This window comes from Neophocaena asiaeorientalis, unplaced genomic scaffold, assembly GCF_003031525.2.
Source record: "Neophocaena asiaeorientalis asiaeorientalis breed wild unplaced genomic scaffold, Neophocaena_asiaeorientalis_V1.1 scaffold249, whole genome shotgun sequence".
NCBI classification, from domain to species: domain Eukaryota; kingdom Metazoa; phylum Chordata; class Mammalia; order Artiodactyla; family Phocoenidae; genus Neophocaena; species Neophocaena asiaeorientalis.
Window position 1 is genome coordinate 2658599 of NW_020172625.1, and position 24152 is coordinate 2682750.

The window sequence follows — 24152 nt, forward strand, 5'->3', positions numbered from 1 at the left end:
GGGCCACCGCTCCCAGGCGTTATCACTAAATCCCACAGCGGGGGCAGGGCCTGTGGCCTGAATAAGCTTTCCCCAAATGCGCGTGGCTGAAAAACCCACTGCATCTCTTGGTTGAGTATTCTAGAATACCCACTGAGAAATCCCGGGACTTCCCAAGGTACCAGAGGGGCATGTGTGAGGGGAAAGGCACCACCTCAGCGTGAAACAGCGTCTCACAAAGGTGGCGAGGGTTAGGAGGGCGCAAGAAAACCGCAGGCAGTTGGCAAGTGAAGACAAGACGCTCATTTCAGCGGTGTCTGCTCCAAAAGACAAACCAGAAACAAGAAGGGCGAGAAGAGTGCATCCTGAGGTGAGACAAGCCCACAAGAGTCACCAGGCCTCTCCTGACTGCCTAACTTTTAAATAAAAAATTAACTCTAAATTTGCACATGATTAGGAAAACTAGAGTAAAAATATGAAGATCTATTCCCTTCCACAGAGGTGGCTGCCATTAACAGTCTTCGGCGCATTTTCAGGATCGGATACACAAATGTGTATACGTGTATATATGCGTGTTTCCATATGTACATATATACACATATCGTATTTACAAATACAAACACTGTGGGTTTCTAAGTGGAATAACAGACATGTCCTTTTCTACACCTGCTCTTTTTCCTTTTGACCTGATATCAGGTCATCTTCCCAGTTTGCTCACAGACCTTCCCCGCTCTCCACGTACACGTTACTCCATACTACGGGTGGATCTTAATTTCCTTCACCAGACCCCTCCTGAAGGACATCCGGGTTGTCTCTAGATTTTCTCCATTACGTAAGGATCCCTCATTGGACTTGCGGGTGCCTGATTTTATGCACACTTTTGTGCAAGGCAGAGTACCGGCAGAGGGCAGGTGCCTAGAAGTAAAAGGCTTTGGTCAAAGAGCAGCAGAGTTTTGAACTTTGATGGACGCTGCAAACCTCGCTCCAAAATTGAACACATTTTTTTACTTAACATACCCAAAGTGTGTTTGTTCCCCTGCCTACACCAGATGTTATCAGTCTTTAGAATTTCTGCTGATCAGAGGGGAAGAAAATCCCATGGTTTTAATCTGCATTTCCTAAAGAAGTTGGCCCCTCTTCATTGGTCTAGTAGCCAGCTGTGTTTCTTCTGAGTTGTTTGCTCATACAGGTAGAAACCACTCCCTGCCTTTTTAAAATTTGGTTATCCTTTTTCATTTATTTGTGGGTTCTTCTCTATATCAACAGTAACCTTTATATGTTAATACGCTACCAAACTTTTGTGTCTGTCATTTTGTTTTGTTTATGTCTTGAACTGTAGAAAAGTTTTAAATTTTCATGTAATTAAATATCTTTTACTTTATGGCTTCTGAGTTTTATTGCTTATTTAAGAAGGCTTCTGTACTCCCTGTACAGAAAGTCTCTCCTGTATTTTATATCTGCTTCTTGCATTTAGTTGCATTTGCATCTTTTCGATGGACTAGAATTTGTGTATGCTGTGATGCAAATATCTAATTTCTGTTTCAATGAATTATCAATGCTTCAATCAGTCAATTAGACAAAAAGTCACGTTAGACTTTAAAACTGTCTAAGTTAAAATACAATTCTCAAGTAAACAGGGACCAGTTTCTGGACTTTTCCACCGATCTGTCTTTCCCTCTGCCAGTGGCTTTATATGTTAATAGATCATATGTTAGCATTTACATTTTATTAATGTTAACATGTATGTTTAAAATGTTTCATCTATCCTTTTGTACTAACTTTTTCAGGTGAACACTGAACTGACTTCTAGATATTTACTAATTTCTGTGACTATTGCGAATGGGATCTTTCCTTGTTTTTTATTGTTATTTCTGAAGTGTGGGAAAGTAACTGACTTTTACATATTTAGACAGAACTGATCACAATTCTGAGCATGATCATTTCTAGTTTTTCCACTGATTCCTGCATTTTGAAATAAAAAGTCATTATCATTTGTGATTTTTGTTGTTTCCTTAGTAAAGGCTCTGGAACCAGCACCCCTGACTCTCCCCATGTTCCTATCCTGCCTGATCCCACTTCCCCGCTGCACCTGACCCTAACCTATCTGTGCTGCTGTAAAACACTGTCTGTTCACAGGGTTGTGATGACAATAAAATGTATTCATAGCTGTAAAGTGCCAAGGGCTCTGCCTGCTTTATTTTATCTTGGGGTTGTCACTAGACACATCACATGCTTCCCTCTCTTTCCTAAGGTCTGGACCCCACATGAAAGTGAGAAAAGGTGACCTCAGATGTAGATATGGATTTGATCACTTCAACAGCTTTATCATATTAAAATTAATATCTAATACACATTAAACACTATGTGTCAGGAACATCCTAGGTGCTTTCAAGAATAACCACAAATACTATTAAGAGCTAACCCTTAAGGAATGCTCCCTATGTGCCAAATACGGTTTCTGGTGCTTTACACAAATTACCCAGTGCAAGAGCCCATGTTCTTAACGTCTACATTACATACTCTTTCTTCACATGCATTCTCATTTAACTGCTCACCTCCTCTTCGGGGCCATATTTCCATAGCAAAGAACTTCCTGAAAACCCAAGTGCACACAGAGACAACTAGTGAGCGTCCAACTGCTAACATAGAGGAGAGAGGGAGCAAAGCCTGCTACTGACCCTGGTAACAAGGTCCCAGAGGTACGCCATGAGCCGGATGACCTTTTCTGGGCAGGCGGACCGGGGGGGTGAATGGAAGTTCCCAGAAAGAGGTTTATTCGGAAGAGGATGCAAGTTCGGGGTCAAGGCTGTTCATAAGTGAATGAGGAGTTTTGCGTGGGAAGGTGATGAGATTCCTCAGGAGATGACCTGCCTGCCACATTGGCTTCAACAGGCTGCCTTCTGGGAAATGCCAGGTTGGGTGCTTGCAGTTAAAGGATCTCAAGTGCGGGGAGAGAATTCAGGGGACTCTTGGTGTTCCTTCTATGCTTTATTTTGTTTTTAATTTCCTGGATTTCTTCTGGAGGCATCACCATGCTTCCTGCCCTCCCATTTTGTGCCTTCACATCTCCCGAGAAATATACGGAGCCAAAAGCTCATAGACAATTGGTCTCCCCTCCACAATAGCTGCCGTGTGCTCTTACTCACGCCCAGATCCTGATCACTCTTATGGAGCCAGGAAAGGTGACTTATTCTTCTGGGTATCCCCAGAGCCTGGAATAAGGCTAGCACAGAGGAGCGTTCAGGCGCCATTGGATGGATGGATGGACGGACGGACGGATGGACGGATGGACGGATGGATGGATGGATGGATGGGTGGGTGGATGGATGGGTAGATGGATGGGTGGGTGGATGGGTAGATAGACTAATGGATAAATGAGCTAGTGAATTAAACATGTCTTCAGACCTTTCCAGACTTTCTTTTCAATCCCAGCACGAGCCGTGCCCTTCAGGTAGCCCACTCTCTGCTCTCCAAACACACTACTTTCTTCCCTCAGTGCTTTGCAGAGGCCATTCCCTGCCTTCCTAAAAATTCCTAAAAGTACTTCCGCCTTCTTCTCTGCCTAATTCTTACTCCTGTCCAAGGCTCAAGTTCATGTAAAAGCCCTCCCTTCGCCTCCAGCCAAAGCAGTATCTCCCTGCCCCCAGCTCATGGCTCATTATTTAGCCCTTGGCCATGAACTCCTTGGACCATCTCCTGCTGATCATGCATGTTACAACGGCTCCAGTAAGTGCTAGGGGAGTACCCTGGTCTCCTCTCTCACACGTCAGGCTCTAAAGTGGAAGATTCCCCAGGGCCAAGCCACAGAACCACAGAGCAGGCAGAAATGCACAGTGTGTACCCCTTCCCCCAGATGGCACGTGGAAGAGGACCCCAAAGGTCAAGTCGTTCAGCCAAGCCAGACTCCCTGAGGGCTTGTGGCTGGGGTGTCATCACAAGCCAAGAACTCATAGGAGCAGGCAGGCATTTAAGGGCAGAGGGGACAGCAGCAGTTAGGCTTGTCCCAAAAGTACAACCCCACCCACGGATGGTTATGGAGATGTGTTAGCAAATCTTGGGTAAAATATACAATTCTAAGGCAGGATTGAGGCACCATTTTTTTGTCCTACAAGGCCCACTAAATTCTTAAAAGAGTGAAAATTCCCTTGTTATTGTCAGCCAGATATTTTTTCTCACAACACACTGAACTCCAAAGAGTAAAGGCCGCTAAGAAGGGGGTCCTGGCGCGGCAAATGAGTGTAAGTGTTTACGCATGTAAGTGTATAAACACACGTGCATACAGAGCATAAAGTCTGGTCCTCCCACAGCTGTCCCCACCTTGAAGGAGGGGAAAAGCAAATGAAAACATCATCTGTCAAGCTCCTTGTGTGCCAGGCACCGTACTAGGTACTTTATATCTGGCATTTTGGTGACAGGCCTGTTGTAGGGGGTTGAACGGTGGCTTCTGCAAAGGTTTACCCACGTGTTCACCTCCAGAACCTGCGAATGTGACCTAGAAAAAGGGTCTCTGCTGATGCAATTAAGCTAAGATCTCTAGATGAGCCCAATCATCCTGGATTATCTGGGTGGGCCCTAAATCCAATGTAAGAGACAGAAGACAAGACACACAAGAAAGGAGGAGGCCATGTGAAGGCCTCTCAGAGGCAGAGACTGGGGTGAGGCAGCCACAAGCCAAGGAATGCCTGAAGCCCCTGGAAGCTGGAAGAGGCAAGGAATGGATTCTTCCCTGAGTCTCTGAAGGGAGCAAAGCCTTGCTGACAGCTTGCCTTTGAACTCCTGGACTCCAGAACACTGAAAATAAATTTCTCTTGTTTTAAGCCACCAAGCTAGTGGTACTTTGCTCTGGCAGCCCTAGGAGATCAATACAAGGCCCATACGCTCTCTGGTGTTGGTCCAGCGGTCAACACATGTTCATGAATCAATTAGTCACAAAAACATTTAACTAGGAGTCAACTCATACCAGAGCCAATTCCATTCACCAACTGCAGGCCTGGGATGGGAATGTTTGTCCTGTAATAAGTGAAAGAGTATACTTTCCTAAAAGGGTAAATAACCCAGAGGAGGGGCCAGGAGTGGGTGTTTATACCAAGGGTCTCCAGTGAGTCCTGAGGTAAAGCTGAGAGCTTCCAGCAAGTACGTGTTTTGTCCCCAGGGGACATACAGAGGAGGTGAGGTTGGGGAGAGGGGTCTGCCCTGGGGTCTGTGGTGTGAGAAACGTTACCACCCATTGGGAGACAGGTCCCAAAGCCCGGGATTCCTGGGAATGGGAGGCAGGAGGGAAGACTTACCTAACTCATGCTCCTGAGGAGTTCAGTGTCTCAGCGAAAGGTGGCTGCATCCATGTTCCAAAAGGACATGGCATATACACATTCTTAAATTCACAAGAGGCAAAATGTGAGATAAAACCCCAGCAACTTACACATAGAATCCTTGAGAATTATCAACAATATCATAAATCATTTGCGATTTGATGGAGCTAAGCTTCTCCATGGCTGCTGCACCGCCGTTGTTCTTAATCCACTCCAGGACCAAGCCCATGACATAGATGCTGAAATAAAGAGTAAAAAATACATATATCCACGTAGAGAATGGACTTGAGGATACGGGGAGGGGGAAGGGTAAGCTGGGACAAAGTGAGAGAGTGGCATGGACATATATACACTACCAAATGTAAAATAGATAGCTAGTGGGAAGCAGCCACATAGCACAGGGAGATCAGCTTGGTGCTTTGTGACCACCTAGAGGGGTGGGATACGGAGGGTGGGAGGGAGATGCAAGACTGAGGGGATATGGGGATATATGTATACACATAGCTGATTCACTTTGTTATACAGCAGAAACTAACACACCATTGTAAAGCAATTATACTCCAATAAAGATCTTAAAATATAAATAAATAATTTTTTAAAAAATACATATATCCATTGAGTTCAGCTTTGCACAAGTGGAAAGACACCCAAGCAAACAGTCTGAAGTCGTACTAAAACAGACTTAAAGACACCATTAGACATAGACAAGATGAAAGTGGGCCATGTGTACACCAAGGACAGGAGCGTCACGGAGCAAAAATGAAGATCAACCCAAGTCTAGGCCCCTGGGGGCCATTCAGAAAAGAGGGTTAATTAGACTCTTCATTAGAGGTCACATCGGTGCCTCCAGTCCAGCCCAAGCCGAACGCAAACTCTTCATGACACCTGGAACACAGCTCCCTGTCTCCACCCCTGCTGACATTTTATCCCTGCCACAAGCATCCTCAGACACCTAGCTCCCCACCCCCACCAGTTAACTCTTCGCTTTCTGAACGCCCAGAGCCCGCTGCCCACACTTCCCCTAGTTTTTACCACTGGCTCTTTATTCTCTATTCCTGGGCGCCCGTGTCTTGGACGCTGCAGTCCTGGAAGGCTGGAAGCACAGTGTTCACCTTTCCTCCTGCAAAGCACCGGCGCACAGCCCACCACCGGGTGGAGGCAGGGTGGCAGAGTGCCCAAAAGCCTGGGCTCCAAGTCCTAGTCCTGACTCTAGAACCAGTGCTGCCCCAACAGATTACCCAGGATTAGTCACCCCAGGGATCCAAACCTCGACTTTCCCACCTGGAAACAGGGAGGCCTACCAACCGACGGTGAACACCCAGCATTTCAGCTGCCCTGCCCTTCCTAACTCCACCCAGCAGGAGGACCCAGCGGGGTCCCTTGCTTCCCTGGTTTCAGAGTTGAGCAGGGGACTTAACTGGACCAATCAGAGCCCTCCACAGGCTTTTCTGAATTGGGAATGAGAAGAGGCAGAATTGTCTGTTGGTGAAACGGTGAGTTATGAGGTAAGGGCGACAAGGAACATTTGAAGGAGGCTCATCTGAGACACAGGAGTGCAGACGGGGTGGGATGCGCTTCCAGGAGGACCCGCTGCACCTCGGTCCTTCATAGAGCTTGGATGCATCGTTTACCGAGCCAGAATATCAACTCTGTCACTTAGAGACCTCAGTGCTCTTGGGGGGACTGCAGGAAATGGGTTGGGTGAAGGGCTTAGTGCAGGGCTGGCGCGTGGCAGGTGTACTATGTAGTATCTTTACTAGTTAAGTGCTCTAAACTAAGTCCAAAACACAAGACGTTGAAGAGCAGCGGATGGTTTTCCCAGTGATCTTCTGAAAGCCCCTCTGCTTAAAAAGGTGCTGAGGAGACTTCCCTGGTGGTGCAATGGTTAAGACTCCTCATTTCCACTGCAAGGGGCACAGGTTCGATCCCTGGTCAGTGAACGATGATCCCACATGCCACGCGGAACAGCCAAAAAAATAATAAAAAATAAAAAGGTGCTGAGAGCTCTCTGTGCACCTTACTGAAAGCCCACGGGACAGGAGCCGAGGTCTCCCGGGGAAAAGAGACCATCCTCCTCGAACTGGGAGCGTGGAAAACGTCTGTGCTCAGCTACGGCCTCTGTATGAGTGGGACAAAGGTCCCCCATAATAATCTGTGCAAACTTAGTTGCTGAGCATCAATGTCCCGCAAAGATCTGGGGTGGGGACCCCCAGACACAGCTGCCTCCTCGTTTACTTACTAACATGACAGGGTGGGGAGGGGGAAACGCTCGAACACCAGAAGCTTGTCCCAGAGAAGCCCAAGATACCTGACTGGCTCGTTCACTGCCTCCAGGTGTGTGGAGAATCCCGGTGTTTCTACCCCAGAAGGTAGCAGAGCCCACACTGGGCTGCCCAGCGGGCACTGGGCAGGGAACAGCCAGCACCCAGAACCACGCAGTAGCCCTGGTGGAAGATTCCCCAGCCTGGCTCCCCAGACAGCCCTGGGAGCAATGAGAAATGGCAGCTAGGGGCAGCGGTGAGGGAGCTCAAAGCAGAAAATCGCCTCTGAATAATTTACAGCCTCGGCTGGAGCTCTCTGTATAAGGATTGAGAAATCAGAGGAGCAAAGGAGAGAGAAGAAAGTAAGAGAGGGGAAGGACTGTTCAGCAGTCCAGGACTCTCCCTTATATTGATCAAAAAAATCCGAGGCCAGAGCTGCCATTATCCCACTTTACAGATGAGGAAACAGGCTCAGACAGCGTAACTTGGCTAAAGTCATCCAATAAGTGGCTGAGAAAGCCAGGATTCCAACCCCAGATGGTCTGACTCCAAAGCCCCAGCTCTTTCCACAGTAACAAAGGCCTCTGGTTTACTAGGGGCTCCAGGACCCTCACCCACTCTCTCACCTGCCAGCGGGGCAGCCAGGCTGGCACCAAGCCACAGACACAGCTGCCGAGAGCAGCCGCTACAGGGGCATCACAGCACACGTGCGCGTGTGTGGACGTGTAGGCATGTGTTCCAGATACGGTGCTGCCCTCCCACTTCTCTGTTCCGTAAGGTGCGCTCGAATTTCCATCTAACCCCAAACTGCTCACTCCCCCACAAACCACAGCAACACACCCTGCCACATGATCCGATCACAGCGAGCCACCTGCGGGTGGCTGCCGGTTCAACAGCACTTTCTGGAAGCCGAGCTTCACTTCTGCCTACAGCTCTGTTACCCCAGGGTTCCCAAGCTGCTGCTATTTGATTCATCAAATCAAGGCTGCAGCAAAGGCTCAGGCCAGGTCCACAGTCCCAGCCAGACCTCAGCACCAACACACTTCCCTCTTGCTGTGTGACTCACCCCTATGCCCAGACTCACTGCCCACACTCTCTGGCTAATCTCTTGTGTGTGTGTGTGCGGTACGCGGGCCTCTCACTGTTGTGGCCTCTCCCGTTGCGGAGCACAGGCTCCGGACGCGCAGGCTCAGTGGCCATGGCTCACGGGCCTAGCCGCTCCGTGGCACGTGGGATCCTCCAGGACCGGGGCACGAACCCATGTCCCCTGCATCGGCAGGCGGACTCTCAACCACTGTGCCACCAGGGAAGCCCAGGGTTAACTTTTAACTGAGTACGGCTTCACTTCTAAAATGTCCCCTGCCCCACACAGCGCAGGTACACTGTCTCAGCCTGCGCATTAAATGACTACATGAATCACAGCAGATCCATTCTCTGGAATATCACTCAGCAATTCAAAGGGGGAAAAAAGGCAGGCGTCTGAGCTGACAAGGCAGTGTTCACAGTACATTGCTGGATAGAAAAAAAGAATTCACAGAACAGCCTATATGGTAAAGTTCCATCTGCATAATTAAACATACGGCTCTGTTTGCATATGCCCTACACAGCAAGCAGTTAACAATGGTTACCCCGCAGGCTCTGCTCGCCTCAGGAATCTTTGCCAAGACCATGTGTTAATTTTTTAAGGCAACAAGAAATACTCTGTGGGCACTAGGGATTAGAAAAGCACACCAGAAAGTTCCCCGGGAAACTCTCCCTGGCTGCTCTGAAGTACTAGGCCCCCTTGGCAGCCCACACTCCTATGCTGATAAGTAAGGCGGCCTGGGTCAGTAGGGTCATTTTGTTTCTTATTAGTTACTTTACCTCACACTACAGCTAGTTAGTCGTAGTAAGTAAAACTGTCTTGTGGGCTTAGAAGGGAAGTTTAGGCATTCGTTTGCTTGTCCATGAACTGGGCTTAGTGCCCAGGACGCCCACGCCATCCTTTATTCCACCCCAATTCACTGCTCAGGGCTACAGGCAACTACAGGAAGGCTCAGTTCAAACCGCCCAGGGCCTGTGGTCACTTGGCTCCAAGTTTAAAAGAAAAAAAAGAGCTTCTTTTCAAACTTGGGACATTTTCAAGGGCTTCCATGTAATACAAAGTTGCAGTGTTCTGGGTGCCTTATCCCCTTACATCCAGGGCCGGGGGAGGGTGCTCTGCACAAAGCTTCCTCTCTCCATTCACTGCTTGTTCTCACTGCATGAACTACAATTTTCTAATCTTGAAAGCTGAAGTACCCCAAATGAAATCTAAGTTTTTCAAGTCATAGATTTAGGGTAACTACTCAATTATACAGACTTACTTTTTTCCTTTTCTCTTCTTTCGGGGTAAAAGAAAGCAAGACACCAAGGGGTGTCTTGGGTCAGAATACCTTTAACCCAATCTCTTTGGTCCTCCACGTTTATATGATTCTGATCAAATACTATTAGCGATCCTGCCCCGAGATGGTCTCAGTGTTCACTCTTCTGATCTGTCTGGAGAGGAAACTTCGCCCCTTTTCCACCCTTGTTTCTGGGTGTCTGGCTGAGCCCACTCTCCGGGCAGGAAGGCTCTGGGCGGGGAGTATCTGCCCTCCCCCAGCCTGTGCCCCAACCCCAGGTGCCCAGGTTGGCCAGCTGAGCCGACCGGTCAGGGCCTGGGGTGGAGGGCTGCACAGGGGCTGGTAGGGGAGTGACTCTCTTTGAGTCACTCACAGGAGGACTTTCTCTCAGCGCCCACCAGGTCTGACTCCAGACCTTTTTATCTCCCACTAGACAGACTGATCTGCTTTCTCACTGTTTCTGCTGATTTTTCACTCTAATATTACCCGACTGCATCTTAACACATATCCATTGGAGTTTCTAAAAATGTGCTTCCCGGTCACTCATGGAGAAGGTGCCAGAGGGCGTGACAGCTCCCCCTGCTCTGATCAGAACTGCCAGCCCCATTTCAGGCCCCATTTCAGGGCCAGGGCTCTCCCTGCCTTCTCCCACCGTCGCACTCGCAGAGCTGCGGTGGCCTCTGCCCCCCCCCGCCGCCCCCGGGAAAGACTCACCTGCTTGCAAGCCAGGCCCTGGCTGCACGTTCTAACAGGTAAGGACAGACACCTCCCGCCACCTCCTGCCACCTCACAGCCTGGAGCCGAAGCTCCTTCTCCAGGGCCCCTGCACTCAAGCTCCCCAACTGTCCTGCACCGCTCAGCACGGCACTGCTCCTTTCCCAGTTGGCTGGTGGTCACCGGTTTTTCCACTGCCAGAAACCCCAGAGATAAGACAGGCAGGTGAGAGAGGTTCACCCTTGCCCCCCAATCCCTACCAGGCACTTCAGAAGCACTTTCAACCGGGGTGAAACAGAGTGGGATTGACAGGTGACCAGGAAAGTAAGCACTGAAGCCCTCCATGCCCCGAGGAGAGCAGGGGACACAAAGTGAGAAGCTGCTCCGGCCCATGCGAGCCGCACAGAAAACCAGCAAAAATTTCCATCAGAATTCTAACTTTGGAAAAAGCTCCTTTCCTCCCCTGGTAAATTATGTGGAAGAAATTTCCTGCAGGCAGCGCCTCAAAGGGAGACCTCTCACAAAGCCCCAACCCCACGGAGCCGCAGCCTGTACCAGCCCGAGCCCCTCTTCGTACGCTCTTTTAAGAGAACTTCTACCATCCCTGGAAAACCCGGGACACTCAGGGAGCTGGACTCCCAGGAGCCAACTGTTCTCCAGAGATGGGATCTTTCCAACACAAACCCACACTGAGAGTTTTGCTTGAGAAGAGCACAAAGATACAGGGTGTGCATACCTGGGCTCTCAAGCCAGACCGCCTGGGTTTAAACCCCGGCTATGCCACTTCTTGAAGTATGGCTTTGGCTTCTTCACTTGCAGAATGGGAATAATAATAAGAGTACCCACCTCCTAGGGTGCTTGGGAGATAAAGAGGGTCATACACATCACTATTTTACATCATAGCTGCCCTGGAAAGATAAGATAATCTATAGACTCTGGCTCTTTTATCCCCGCTGCTAAGGCTGGAGATAAAACAGAAACCACAATAATAATACAGCAGCTAACATTTATAAGTCACTGAGAGCCAGGCACTCACCAAGCACATTTTATACATATGTATTAATCATTCAATCCTCACAGCAACCAATTACTGCTGGAGACACCTGCTGCACAGATAGGTTAAGCAACTTGCCCAAGGTCACACAGCTTGTTAGTAGTAAAATCTCACAGGCAATTGTTAAATCCTAGGTGTCACAAAGATTTTCACAAACTACCTGAGTCTGGGAGTTAAAAGACTGTACGGTGGGGTAGCCTTACTCTCCCCAAAAGTGCTGTAATGCAGCCTCTCACTCGGATAAGGGGAAGCCAGGCTAACAGGACCCCTGCAGACTGGGTGAGAAACCAGAGAGGCGTTTGTTCCAGCCAGTGTGTTAGATGCCAGGCAGCCAGCTTCAAGCAGACCCAGTAAGGAAAGAAAAAGACCAGTAGCCCGGCCTCTGAAAGTCCTTCTCCAAAGCCGCACTGGTTGTTTGAGATGCAAGCATGACACTCCATGTGCAGAAAGCTTTCGGGTTAATGGTGAACCACCAAGGCTACCAAGATCAAACAAAAACACCCCAAAAGAAAGGCAAGGAAAGCTGATCAAACAGTGCACAGAGAGGGGACAAGGGAGAGGTGAACTGGGCAGAGAATCTTCTTTTGTTTGTTTTTTTTTTGCGGTACGCAGGCCTCTCACCGTTGTGGCCTCTCCCGTTGCGGAGCACAGGCTGGATGCGCAGGCTCAACGGCCATGGCTCGCGGGCCCAGCCCCTCCACGGCATGTGGGATCTTCCTGGACCGGGGCACGAACCCGTGTCCCCTGCATCGGCAGGCGGACTCTCAACTGCTGTGCCACCAGGGAAGCCCTGGGCAGAGAATCTTAATAGGATATCTGGGCTATTAGATCACTGATTCGTGGCATTATGCCCTACTTTCAAAAGTCAACTAGTATTGATGGGAAATACTGAGACCTCCTCACTGGTCCCCAAGCCATACCCCGGAGTTACCTGAAGCAGGGAGGTGTGTTATACAGGGAGTTATTTCCGGCCTGCACTTTGTAATCCAGGACCGAGGGGCACTCTCTGAGGGCGAACCCCAGCAGGTCATCTCGGACGATCACCACCGTGACCCCTGCAGAGCCAACGTTCTTCTGGGCACCAGCAAAAATTGCACCAAACTGCAAAAGAGAAAGCTTGCTGTTCTAGATGCACTGGGTCATTTTTCATAAATGTAGTCAAACTTCCCAATCTCCTTCCAAAGCACAATTTTTATGAGGAAGTGACTCTATTTTAATCCCGTTCGGAGTGCATTCCCTTCTCTAAAGGAATCTCTATCCGGGACAGCAAATCGATACTCAAGAGTTCAGAGCCCGCAGATTACAAATCTGTCTGATCCTTCTCTCCAGGGAGGGGCCAGCCCAAACCCATCACTGTGGAGGTCTCATATCTATTCGTATTCACTCTAGTATACCTCTTTTCTACGTCCAAGCCCATATTTAAAATAAGGCTGCTGTCCTTGGTAACCTAAAGAAATCAATTTTTTTATCCATTTATATTTGTATAAAGGGATAATCAGAAGACACTGAGAAATAATGGGACAAGCTGCATGAGAGAGAAGAAATTTTAGAAAAAAAGAGATGTTTAAAGATACTTTGGGAAATTTTTTCGTGTAAGATGTAGAGCCCTCTTCCATGTCTCCCCATGAAACCTGTAGGAAAATTCAGTGGCATCCCAAGTGGGAGGACGGGAGACAGTGTGGCTCAACAGGGAGTATTTTATAGCTGACATGGTTTAGAAATGCCAGTGCATGGTGAGTGAAAATAAAAAGCAGGCTATAAACAAAATGTGTACATCCATACAACAGAATATTACTCAGCCTTAAAAAGAAACGAAGTTCTGACATGCTACCACATGGGCGAACCCTGAGGACATTATGCTAAGTGAAATAAGCCAGACAGAAAAGGACAAATATTGCATGATTCCACTTATGTGAGGCTATCTAGAACAGTTGAATTCACAGAGACCAATAAAAAAAGTAGGATGGTGGTTGCCAGGGGCTGGGGGGAGGGAGGACCGCGGTTATTGTTTAATGGGGACAGAGTTTCAGTTTGGGAAGAAGAAGTTCTGCAGATGGATGGCGCTGACGGCTGCACGACAGCGTGTGTGTACTTAATGCCACTGAGCTGTACGCTTAAAACTGGTTAAAATGGTAAAGTTATGGTAAGTATATTTTACCACAACTTTTCAAAAGGCAGGCTACTTCTTAGTTTGTTTTAAATTCCTTACAGCTATCATACCCCCAATGGCATGCACCTGGGGAGCTGCTCAGAAATCTACACGTCACGTCCATGCTCTAGGAGCTGAGCTGGGTACAAAGCAAGGTGGGGCTCCTTCAAAGCCCCCCAAGCTTTCCTTGATGACAGCAAGTAACTCCCAAGATGCTGACAAAAGGATTTTCTAAGCGCCACTCTCAGAGGCAGACGAATTCCCCAAGGACTCAAGTGTGACCCCTGGGAGACAACGATTAACACAGGGCTGGGTGTGTCAGGACGTAAACATTCTGACAACCCACGCTGTCAGCCTTTCCCCATTCTGGTATATATGAAAATGTCCTCAGAGAAACCGAGAGGCTGGTTCCCCCTGACCCGCCCCCCGCTGGCACAGGCCTCTTTTACACTCTACCTTGGAAACATCCACTGGCTTCGACAGGAAGTTTGAGGACATGTCGCAGACCAACACTGCTCCCTTCACATCAGGGATAAAGTCAAACTCCACTCCATGCACGGTCTCATTGGCGCAGTAATACACATAGGAGGCGTCCGGGCTGAGGTTCCAGGTGCTCGGATCTGGAATTTCTATCACAAGAGACAAGTTGGGGACTCCACACGTTTCCTCCCCTTTTTCTTTAGGGAGATAGGAGGCAACCAGGAATGACACCCCTCCCCTAGCAGGGGAAGACAGATCCCAGAGCATTCACAAGTGAAAGCACCCTATCCATCTTACATTACAATCACCACCAACATCCTAAAGGAATGACCCATCCCACCCCTTTGACTGTTACTGGGGGCAAATAATCTTCAAGAATGGCGTGGGAGTATTTGGGTTTTTTCCTTGTTGCCCAGTATCCATCCATCCTATGTCCACTGACAGTTTCCTGTGTGTGTCAGCCTCCGCGACTCCCAGCCCATGCAGTTCCAGTAGAACCGGTTCCACCCACAGCCCTGAAGGTACAATGCAACTCAGGCAAGGCCGCTTGACTGATACAGAATGGGACACAGGAGACATGAGACTGTTACTGGGAATGCATGAGCGAAGGCATTGAAACGTGAGACAATATAAGGTCAGGAGCAGCTGCAGCCATCTTCTAAAAAGGAGGGGGCAGCTTTCCTGACTGTGGAGGAGACACGGAAAGACACCAGAACCGGGAGACACTGTAGGCGGCCCTTGATCAAGCCATACCTAAAGCCAAACCAGCCCCAGGGCTTTGCAGCTAAGTCAGCAGCCTAGGCATACTCTTTCTGCAGCAGCCCGTTAGTAATCTTAACAGGAACAGACAGCCAATCTAAATGGTATCAGACTAACTACTGACAAGGGGATGAAAGAATGGCCCGGGGCAAGGGTGACCTGCTAGCTGAGGAGGGACCACCTGCCAGCCAGCATTTCACTGTCCAGCTCAGCTCCCAGCACTTACTTGTGTAACTCCCAAGTTTGGGGTGGACAATATTCACAGTCCCGAACTTCTTGGCTTCTTCCGCAGCCTTAGCTGACCAGGATCCCGTCACCACATAGTCGGCACACCTTCCTGCTTTCAGGCCAATCAGGTTTAAGGGGACAGCACTGAACTGGCCACACCCACCTCCTTGTACAAAAATCACCTTGTAGTTGTCTGGAATGGCTCTGGGTAGAAGCAGAGGTGACAGTAAACAGGGTCAAAAATTGAGAATGAGTGATGCCCTTCCAGCACTTTACCCTGGGGTGGGTACACTACAAGAACGATGGTCAAGCCCCATCTCTGCCTTCCCCAACCCAGTCATTTATCTACTCAATTCCTTGCACAGATATTTACTGGGCCCTGTGGTGGAAGCCTATGGTTACTTTTTGGACAGAGCTAGTAACACCCTGCTTGTTCCTTTAGGGAAGCATCGGCTGCCACTCTCAGTCCACCTGGTTCAAGGGTGGCCAATCCCAGCTCCAGGGGATGAGCACGTGACCCAAGCTGGCCAGTGTGGTTTGGTTCTGAGACCTGGATCCAAACTTCTAGAAAAGAGGAGCTGTTTCTATTGAGGGAAATAAAGAACTTGTAGGAGCTAAACCTGCAACCACTGGTGGCCATCTGGTGAAGCCAACATATAAAAAAGCAGAGCCAGGAGATGGAGAAAAAGACCTTCCTGACATCATGTGAGCTCCTAAATCACTCCTGCACTTTTCTGTTATATGAGATAATACATTCCTTTCTTTTTTTTTTTTTTTTTGCGTAAGCCAAGAGCCGGGCTTCTGTCACTTGCAACCAAAAGTCCTAAAAGTATATACGTGCTGGTCCATGCTATGAACCAGGTGGACACTGGAGAAGGATCTTTGATAATGCTTTAGACCTAAGCATGTATCACCTACCCAATATTTATCAAGATTAACAGCAAAAATATTTGATTGCAACATGGAAAATTAAAATGGTGATTGGCATGGTTACAGGCAGTAGGGTAAGGCCAGGGAAACTGGACCCAAGCCTTTGAGCAATGTCAGAGCTTGGGAACAGCTTACACAGAAGGCAGACGGCCAAGGGACAGAGCTCCAGCACAGAGGTGTAAGGAAAGCACCAAAGGGCAGGGCTATGTGAGAGGGTCTTGGTCTCGCCAACATGAGGGATGGCGTGCATATATCTGGTTTTGAACCGTGCCTGCCTATATCCAGGGCTCAGGAGGCTAGCAAAGCACGCAGACAGGTCTTAGGAGACTCTAACCATGTCAGCAGCTGGGAGGAGGGCAGCCCAAGGCAGCATTCCTGGTTTATGTTATTCAGATGCAGGGCAGTGAACAAGGCCAAGAACTGGATGGAAAGACACCAGACAGAGGTCTAGGTACAGGGGTACAAAGAAATTGGCCCATAAATCGAACCGGAAGTTCAAGCTGGAAAGGCTCACAAGCGTGTGGGTCAAATGCCATATCTCTTGGGCCAACATTCCAAGTACCCACCCCATGAAGGATGAGATTGTTCTGTGAACATGACAGGGACCCAGCAGGCATCCCTGGCATGCTAAGCCAAGCAGATGATTACTGGCTCCAAACACGGACATTAGCACGGGTTTCGAGGGCTCCTCACAAAAATGTCACCAAGCCCGCCCCATCTGAAGCATTTTATCAATGCAATTTAAAGGGAAAGTTATTAAATAATTAGTATAATTCCAATTTTGTTAATGAAATAATGCAAGGATGGACCCTAAAACGTTAACAGTGATTACCCCTGACTGGTGGGGTTATGGATAATTATGGTTGATTTTGTGAGTTTGCTTTTTCCCTAAACTTTCCACCATGAACATGCACTAGTTTTGTGAGCAGAAAAAAAAAAACAGAATGTTTTGTTTTCAAGATGACCGTATTCATATTTCTATGTGAATATATTTATATAATATATAAAACCTCTCCTTTAAGCAGCAATCTGTTTAAGAACACAGTTTCCTCTGGGTAAGAAGAGCAGTGCAGATAACTAGGAAAGTTCATTTGAGAAGCAGTTCCCAGAGTTCAGAACCCTTAAAGTTGCCCAAAGAGCCTGTTAGAAATGAAGTTTGTAGAAAGGCTCTGATTCAACAGGTCTGGATGGGGCCCAGCACTTGAATTTTTTAATACTTCCCCCACGAGTTGATTCTGACAGGTTGTATGAGGCAATACTTTAAGAGCCAGTGAACTAAGTTATAGTTAATTATGCTGACAAAGATGACCACTTCTTGGGCTTCCCTGGTGGTGCAGTGGTTGAGAGTCCGCCTGCATCTTTCCCAGATAAAATGATTTCAAATCTTTGGAAAAACCACATAAAATAAAAATACAAACGCAGGATGAGGAACAAATAAAAAGCATTATATACTGATCTAGTGAATTTGGAAGAATCTTAACAAGATTATTTGTAAGAATGGAATATTCTGAACACATAGCAGAGTCTAGAAAATAATGCAACAGACACCCACGTATATGGATTACCAAACAAGAGTAACACAATTTTGTCTTTAAAATTTTAAACTTACAATAATTCCCGCATAAGGTTCTCTGTGTTGTTAATAATCTTAGAGAAATCTGATGACCTGTGGCTCATTTCTGTGGAAAGAAAAACAAGAAAAAAAATTCCAGTTCAAAACCAAAGCAACAAAAGTTAACTGTAGCTGTAACTACAAAATTTGCAAATCAAATAACAAAGGGAAGTGTCAGTTATTTTCCATTCAAATTGTGGGCCACACTTACTTTAAGGGAAAATCCAAATTGATTTTCAAACTGCAAACATTTTAACCTTATTGTCACAGCACAATGATTTTTCAAAAGCGGCAATATTCACTGAGCGAGCCATGTACTAATTTATCCTTTGGTCTCTGATCACTCACATCTTTCTCACAAACAGGAATTGTATGCAAATAAATGCTGCCCTTAGGACATCAGCACAAAATTCCACACTGTGCTCTCACTTCACAGAAATCTAGGTGCATGTGCCAGACCCACAGGAACAAAATTTAACAGCAATGAGCACACAGTTAAACCTACAGTCTCTTAATAGTCTGTAGCCTTTGGAAATATCAAAAAAGAAAAAGAAAATTAAATTTTAAAAAAAGTAAATTTTAGAACTCAAAGAAACTTCATGAAATTATTAACAGGCAAGATCTTCAAAAAAAGGCTTGTGTACTTTTCAACATTAATGAGTTCATGTTTAAGAACAGCAAAAACTGTAAAATGAATGTGAAGCAATTTTACAAATGTTTGGGCACTGTTAATGGATCACTGTTAAAGGATTTTTTGATCTCAGATCCTATGCATAGCAAAAACCAATGATGCGACAGTAACTGAGACATATAAACCCCTCACCAGCATTTATGTTGCTTTCAAAATTGCTTTGATCAAACATGCTATGGAAGTTATTAAAATTTAAAAATATATCTACAAAGGCCTACAGGAAGACCCAGTAGAAATTCTAGGCTTGATGATGCATTTTAATTGGTTCCCTTTGAATCCTGGACATTCACAGAATCCAAAAGTAAATCTTACCAAGAACACTAATCCCAACTCCTTTGTAATCTAATAATTCTTTTTGTATCTCTGACAATACCTAGGAAAAAAATAAAAGAAAATTTAAGATGATTTCAATATGCTGTGCACAACTCTGGACATACAAACTGCAGTGGGGGAGGGACAGGGGAGAGGATCCACCCACCAGGCCTGTGAAGAAGCTTATGTCCCTGCCCACAGCCAATCCACTTCCTCCCCCTATCCCCACAGAGCCCCGATGATGCAACTTACACTCAAGTTGAGAGTGAAATTATGCAACGTGACTGATGCTAAGACAGTTTTTCCAAAGGTATGAATTTATTTAGAGATAAAAACTCACTTGGACTTAAAAAAAGATCAAGTATAGAAGTTTTCTGATAACAATCCTTTACCTGTCAACTTCAGACCTTTGGGAAAAGTCTAATTCCCTAGAAAAATGTCCCTTCCACAATTGCATTTGCACTCTGACAGCAAAGGCACAAAAAGCATAAAGTTCTGGGGGACAACAAAAAAATCAATTAGGCCCAAGTTAAACTGATAACTCAATTTTCCATCTTTTTGGTCTGCTGGGATGGGTGGGATGGGCAGGAATTAGGAAGCACCTGCTGTGAATTAAGGTTCGTCAGGGGTACTGATGTACTGCACTCTCCCCTCAACAACAGCCCTGAAGGTGATATTCTCATCCCCAATTTGCAGGTGAAGAATCTCAGCTGTGGCTCCAGAGGTGCTTAGCTGTATGCCCTAATCCAGCCCCTTGACCCATCTTGTAAGATCACTGCAATCCCATAACCACAGTCTGCCTTACAAGGACAACTGGACAGGTGGGACCCATCTTACGGCCAATCTTCCCGTGCCAGGAAACGGGTGGGGGGCAAGGCTCATTCCCTACCCCCACCCCCAAACACATAGCTCACTTTCTAGGGAGGTGCCTCATTGTTTTTTTCCCAAAGGCAATTAAATGTAAATTACTACACACTGAAAGAAAAACACCTATTTCATATATGTATCTACATAGATTTATGTGTATATATACATATATGTATATATATATACATATATATGTATATATATATACACACACACACTTCAGTAAGAAGAATAGAAAGCCCTTATCAGAGATGCATGCTGCATTGTTTACAAGTGAAATGACACGATATCTGTGATCAGCTTTAAAATTATCCAGGGGCAGGAGGGGAGAAAGAGGGTATGGGGCAGGGAGCGCTGAAACAAGATTGGCAAAATGTCCTTAGTTGTTAAATTTTGGATGGGTGCATGAATTTAGTTATATTATTCCCTCTCTACCTTTGTGTATGACCAATCTGCCATAAAGTAAAAAGAGAGAAAGAAATGCTCTAAAAATGTACACAAAATAGGTGAGATAAACCCTCTGTAGAAGCATCCTGCCATCAAAGGAGGTTCCCTTAAAAGATACAGGCTAAAGACCTCATAAAACATAATCCAGGGCTTCCCTGGTGGCGCAGTGGTTAAGAATCCGCCTGTCAATGCAGGGGACACGGGTTCGAGCCCTGGTCTGGGAAGATTCCCACATGCCGCGGAGCAACTAAGCCCGTGCGCCACAACTACTGAGCCTGCGCTCTTAGAGCCTGCGAGCCACACGTACAGAGCCTGCATGCCACAACTACTGAAGACCGCGCACCTGGAGCCTGTGCTCCGCAACAAGAGAAGCCACTGCAATGAGAAGTCCACACACCACAACGAAGAGCAGCCCCTGCTCACTGAAACTAGAGAAAAGCCTGCATGCAGAAACGAAGACCCAATGCAGTGAAAAATTAAAATTAAAAAAAAAAACCCATAATCTAAACTGGATTGCAACTTGTCTGAAAAAACACCATTTTAAAAATAAAGAATGAGACAAAAAAAAGAGGTTCAAGAATTTGTCATCGGGGCTTCCCTGGTGGCACAGTGGTTAAGAATCTGCCTGCCAATGCAGGGTACACGGGTTTGAGCCCTGGTCCGGGAAGATCCCACATGCCGCGGAGCAACTAAGCCCGTGTGCCACAACTACTGAGCCTGCGCTCTAGAGCCCGTGAGCCACAACTACTGAAGCCCACGTGCCACAACTACTGAAGCCCACGTGCCTAGATCCCATGCTCCGCAACAAGAGAAGCCACCGCAATGAGAAGCCCGCACACCACAAGGAAGAGTAGCCCCCGCTCGCAGCAACTAGAGAATGCCCGCGTGCAGCAATGAAGATGCAACGCAGCCAAAAATAAATAAATAAAATTAAAAAAAAAAAAAGATTTTGTCATCGTTTTTGTTGGACACATTAGCAATGGCTGATCAAACAAACTTTTAGCAAATCCTTGTCTTTAGTAAATACAAACTTCTGTCTCTGATAGAATCATCCTTGAACTTCTGTTCAGACTGTATTTCTCTCATAGATAGTATTCCTTGAAAAGACATCTATAAAAGTTTATAACCAAAATCATTATAAAAAGTTTTAAAATCTTCTACCCAAAAAGCATACCCCTCTAATCCAGTGGAGTTTATTTTTTTCAAGCTGCAGAATGCAACCACTTTTGTGGATCATAACTAATTTTTTAATGAACTATAATAGACCAGAGCAGAATAGAATACAAAATTGTGCATGTTGTAGTCATTAGGCTAAATATTTCATAAGCCTTTTGTTTTAATTATGTGCAGGTATTTGGTCATTTTGTGAAATATATTTTTCATTGTGGTTACAGTCAAAAAAAGTTTGCAAATCTTCTCTAATCCTTATACTTCAATTAAATCGAGAAGACACATAAATAGCAACATCTGCCCCCTCCCCCCAGCTTGGAGAGCACCCAGGAGGGCATAAATCCTCCCAGGAAAATAAATAATTGTACTACTGATAACAACTGCCTTTATAATAAATGCAGAACAAATTACACAGGAAACAAATGCGCAGAAGACTCCAAAACACAGAGAGGGAAAAAACGGTGAGGGTAGAGGAAACAAACGTTTGCACGGCTCTGGCAGGGAATCTCACCTAAAACAGACCGCAATAACTAAGAAAAAACGAAGCCCTGTACTCTCAGCTCCTACTAGCGCTGCCCCCAGAAAAGCAAAATGTCCTTTCCCTTATACAATTGTAAGATTCTCTGCTCTTATCACAACACAGAGAAGTCTCTGTCCCAAGGAGATTCTACTCAGTTCAACAGCAGATAATTGTAAAACACTTGGCTATGCACCATGTTGCTACAACATATCATCAGTCATCCTGGTTAGAAACATAAAAATACAACAGCAGCGGCAGGGGTCAGTGCGTCCAAGGCGTAGTAGAGACTTGGCCCCCTTCACAGCTTGGGCGGTGGGAGGGGAGAATGGATGTGGAGGGAGTGGGTTTTGGAGGTTAGGGGAGGAGCCGGAACCCGGCGGGGGGCTGGGAAGGCAGGGATTAAGTTCCACTTGCACTTGAAAGGTCTGGTAATGGCCCAGGGGAGAATTTAGTCATTCATTTGCTCCAGAACAAAGTGAACCGAACTGGGCTAGCAGCCCAAGGCCTACCAGAATTTGAATATTAGAATGCCTTTAGGGGACACGCCAGTTGGGGGAAAAAAAAAAAAATCTACGCGTGAAACAGAGGAGAGAAAAAAGGCTTTGGGGACGGGTGGGGTATCTGAGAGATAAAGAGGGAAAGCCTGGGCTGGACTGAAGGCTTTTAAATTTACATTTCTGAAAAGCAATGTTTCCAAGTGCTGGCTAAAGGCAACACTGCTTCCGAGGGGGTCGTGCGCGGGCCTCCAGTTTGCAGTTCCCTCCAGTTAACGCAATCCTCATTCACCATTCATTCACAGTGTCCATTCACGCATCCACTCAACACTGCCTGGTTCGCAGCACTGCGGGGCGAGGCGAACGCAGAGTTGGGAGCTTTTTCTTTTCCGTCGCGCCCCCGGCCCGGCCGGATTGAAGGCACAGCGCCGGAGTTTGCAGGTGCGCAGCGCAGCGAGCCAGCACTCCCGGGCGGGCAGGGTTCTGCATGCGGCGCACCCGTAGCCGGCGCCAGCGACAGCTGCACAAGCAAGCCTCGCCGAGTTCCTCCCCCAATGTATTCTTCTAGAGGCCCACCCACGATAGATCCTACACTGGGCGTGCACGCCAGTGCAGAGCGTTCGGGGAACTCCGGGCAGGAAGTGGGGATCCGGGAGCCCCGTGCAGGGATGCACAGCCACCCACGCGCCTGCTCCCGCCCGGACCGCACTGCCGGCGCGCGCTAGAGGGGACTTACCGAGCGCGGCAGTTTGGCGGGCCCGGGCCCGAAGTTGACCACCTGCATCAGGGAGTCCATGGTGCAGAAGCGGGAACTGGGAGTCGACTGGAAAGGACCGATCGCGTGGGCAGCGCAAGCCTGCAGCCGGCGCCGACTCTGTGCTCTCTTCCAGCGCCGAGCCGGCGCCCCCATTGGCCCGCGCTGTCGCTGGCCCTGCGCTGATTGGTTCGTGCAACGGGGCTCGCATCCCCATTGGTCGTGCTCCCCCGTCGAGATCGAGAGCAGTTGCTCCTCCTCGCGTTTACTGTTTCAACCCCTTTTTTGATCAATGCAAGGCGCGCGGGAGATTGCACCATCCAGGCGGCTCGGCTGCGCGCCCGCCGGAGAACCTTGGGCGGCGAGAGGAGCCTACCCCTGCCAACTTGCGTTGGTACTTCTGCACGCTTGATGAGGCGCTTTCCAGTCCTCCAACGCGGACCCTAGCCCCTCTCTCTGGGCTGCACTGGGAGATGGCGGAGTAAATCACCCCCTCACCCCCATCCAACCACATCTTCACCAGACCCTAGACTGGGCTCTGCTGCATTTGTTTGAAGCAGCGGTCATTAATTCACTAAACTTTCCTAAGCACCCCCATGGGCGCCAGATACTCCAGGGGGGAGGAAGGGCCGCCAAGGATGGAATTGCAGGGTGAACTATGGGAGTTCTCTGCAAAACACCAAGGGGCCAAGGGTTAAAGCAGGATTAAAGGATGGAGGTGGCCAAGGACACTGAGAGAAGCCTTGGCCTGGGAAGCCTGGATGCTTCCCAGGCAAGTCCTTTTAAGCTGCTGATTCTCCATTTCCCCTCGGGAAAAGAGCGAGCTGGAAACTGGCAATACCTCTCAGGTTGTGTAGGCGCTGACAAGCTGTGAGTTTAGAAACGTGAGCAGATATTAACAAGAACGCGATATCCCTGAGGAGCCTCAGCCCAAGCCAGGGCAGAGGCCCAGAGCCAGGCCGGGCGCGGAGCCAGCGCGGCTCAAAGTCTTCCACAGAAGTGTTCTTCTCAGAAGAACTCCAGTGGAGATCCACATGGGGTTCTGAAACAGGGAGGTCC

At 47.7% G+C, this 24152-nt stretch overlaps 1 protein-coding gene across 2 annotated transcripts in view; it reads right to left on the reverse strand.

The window, feature by feature from the left end:
* The window catches only part of LOC112395668 (phosphoserine aminotransferase), a 29271-nt gene extending 6056 nt beyond the window's left edge, over positions 1-23215 (reverse strand). The window contains exons 1-7 of one of the 2 annotated variants that reach the window (XM_024738994.1): positions 23076-23215; positions 18842-18902; positions 17836-17905; positions 15295-15500; positions 14286-14458; positions 12612-12781; positions 5399-5527 (exon numbers count right to left, since the gene is read on the reverse strand). In XM_024738994.1, the coding sequence (XP_024594762.1) occupies positions 5399-5527; positions 12612-12781; positions 14286-14458; positions 15295-15500; positions 17836-17905; positions 18842-18902; positions 23076-23135 (869 nt within the window). In that variant the 5' untranslated portion in view covers positions 23136-23215. The remainder of the gene's footprint in view (positions 1-5398; positions 5528-12611; positions 12782-14285; positions 14459-15294; positions 15501-17835; positions 17906-18841; positions 18903-23075) is intronic. The other variant, XM_024738995.1, reaches the window with a different exon arrangement.
* Between the last annotated feature and the right edge of the window lie 937 nt (positions 23216-24152).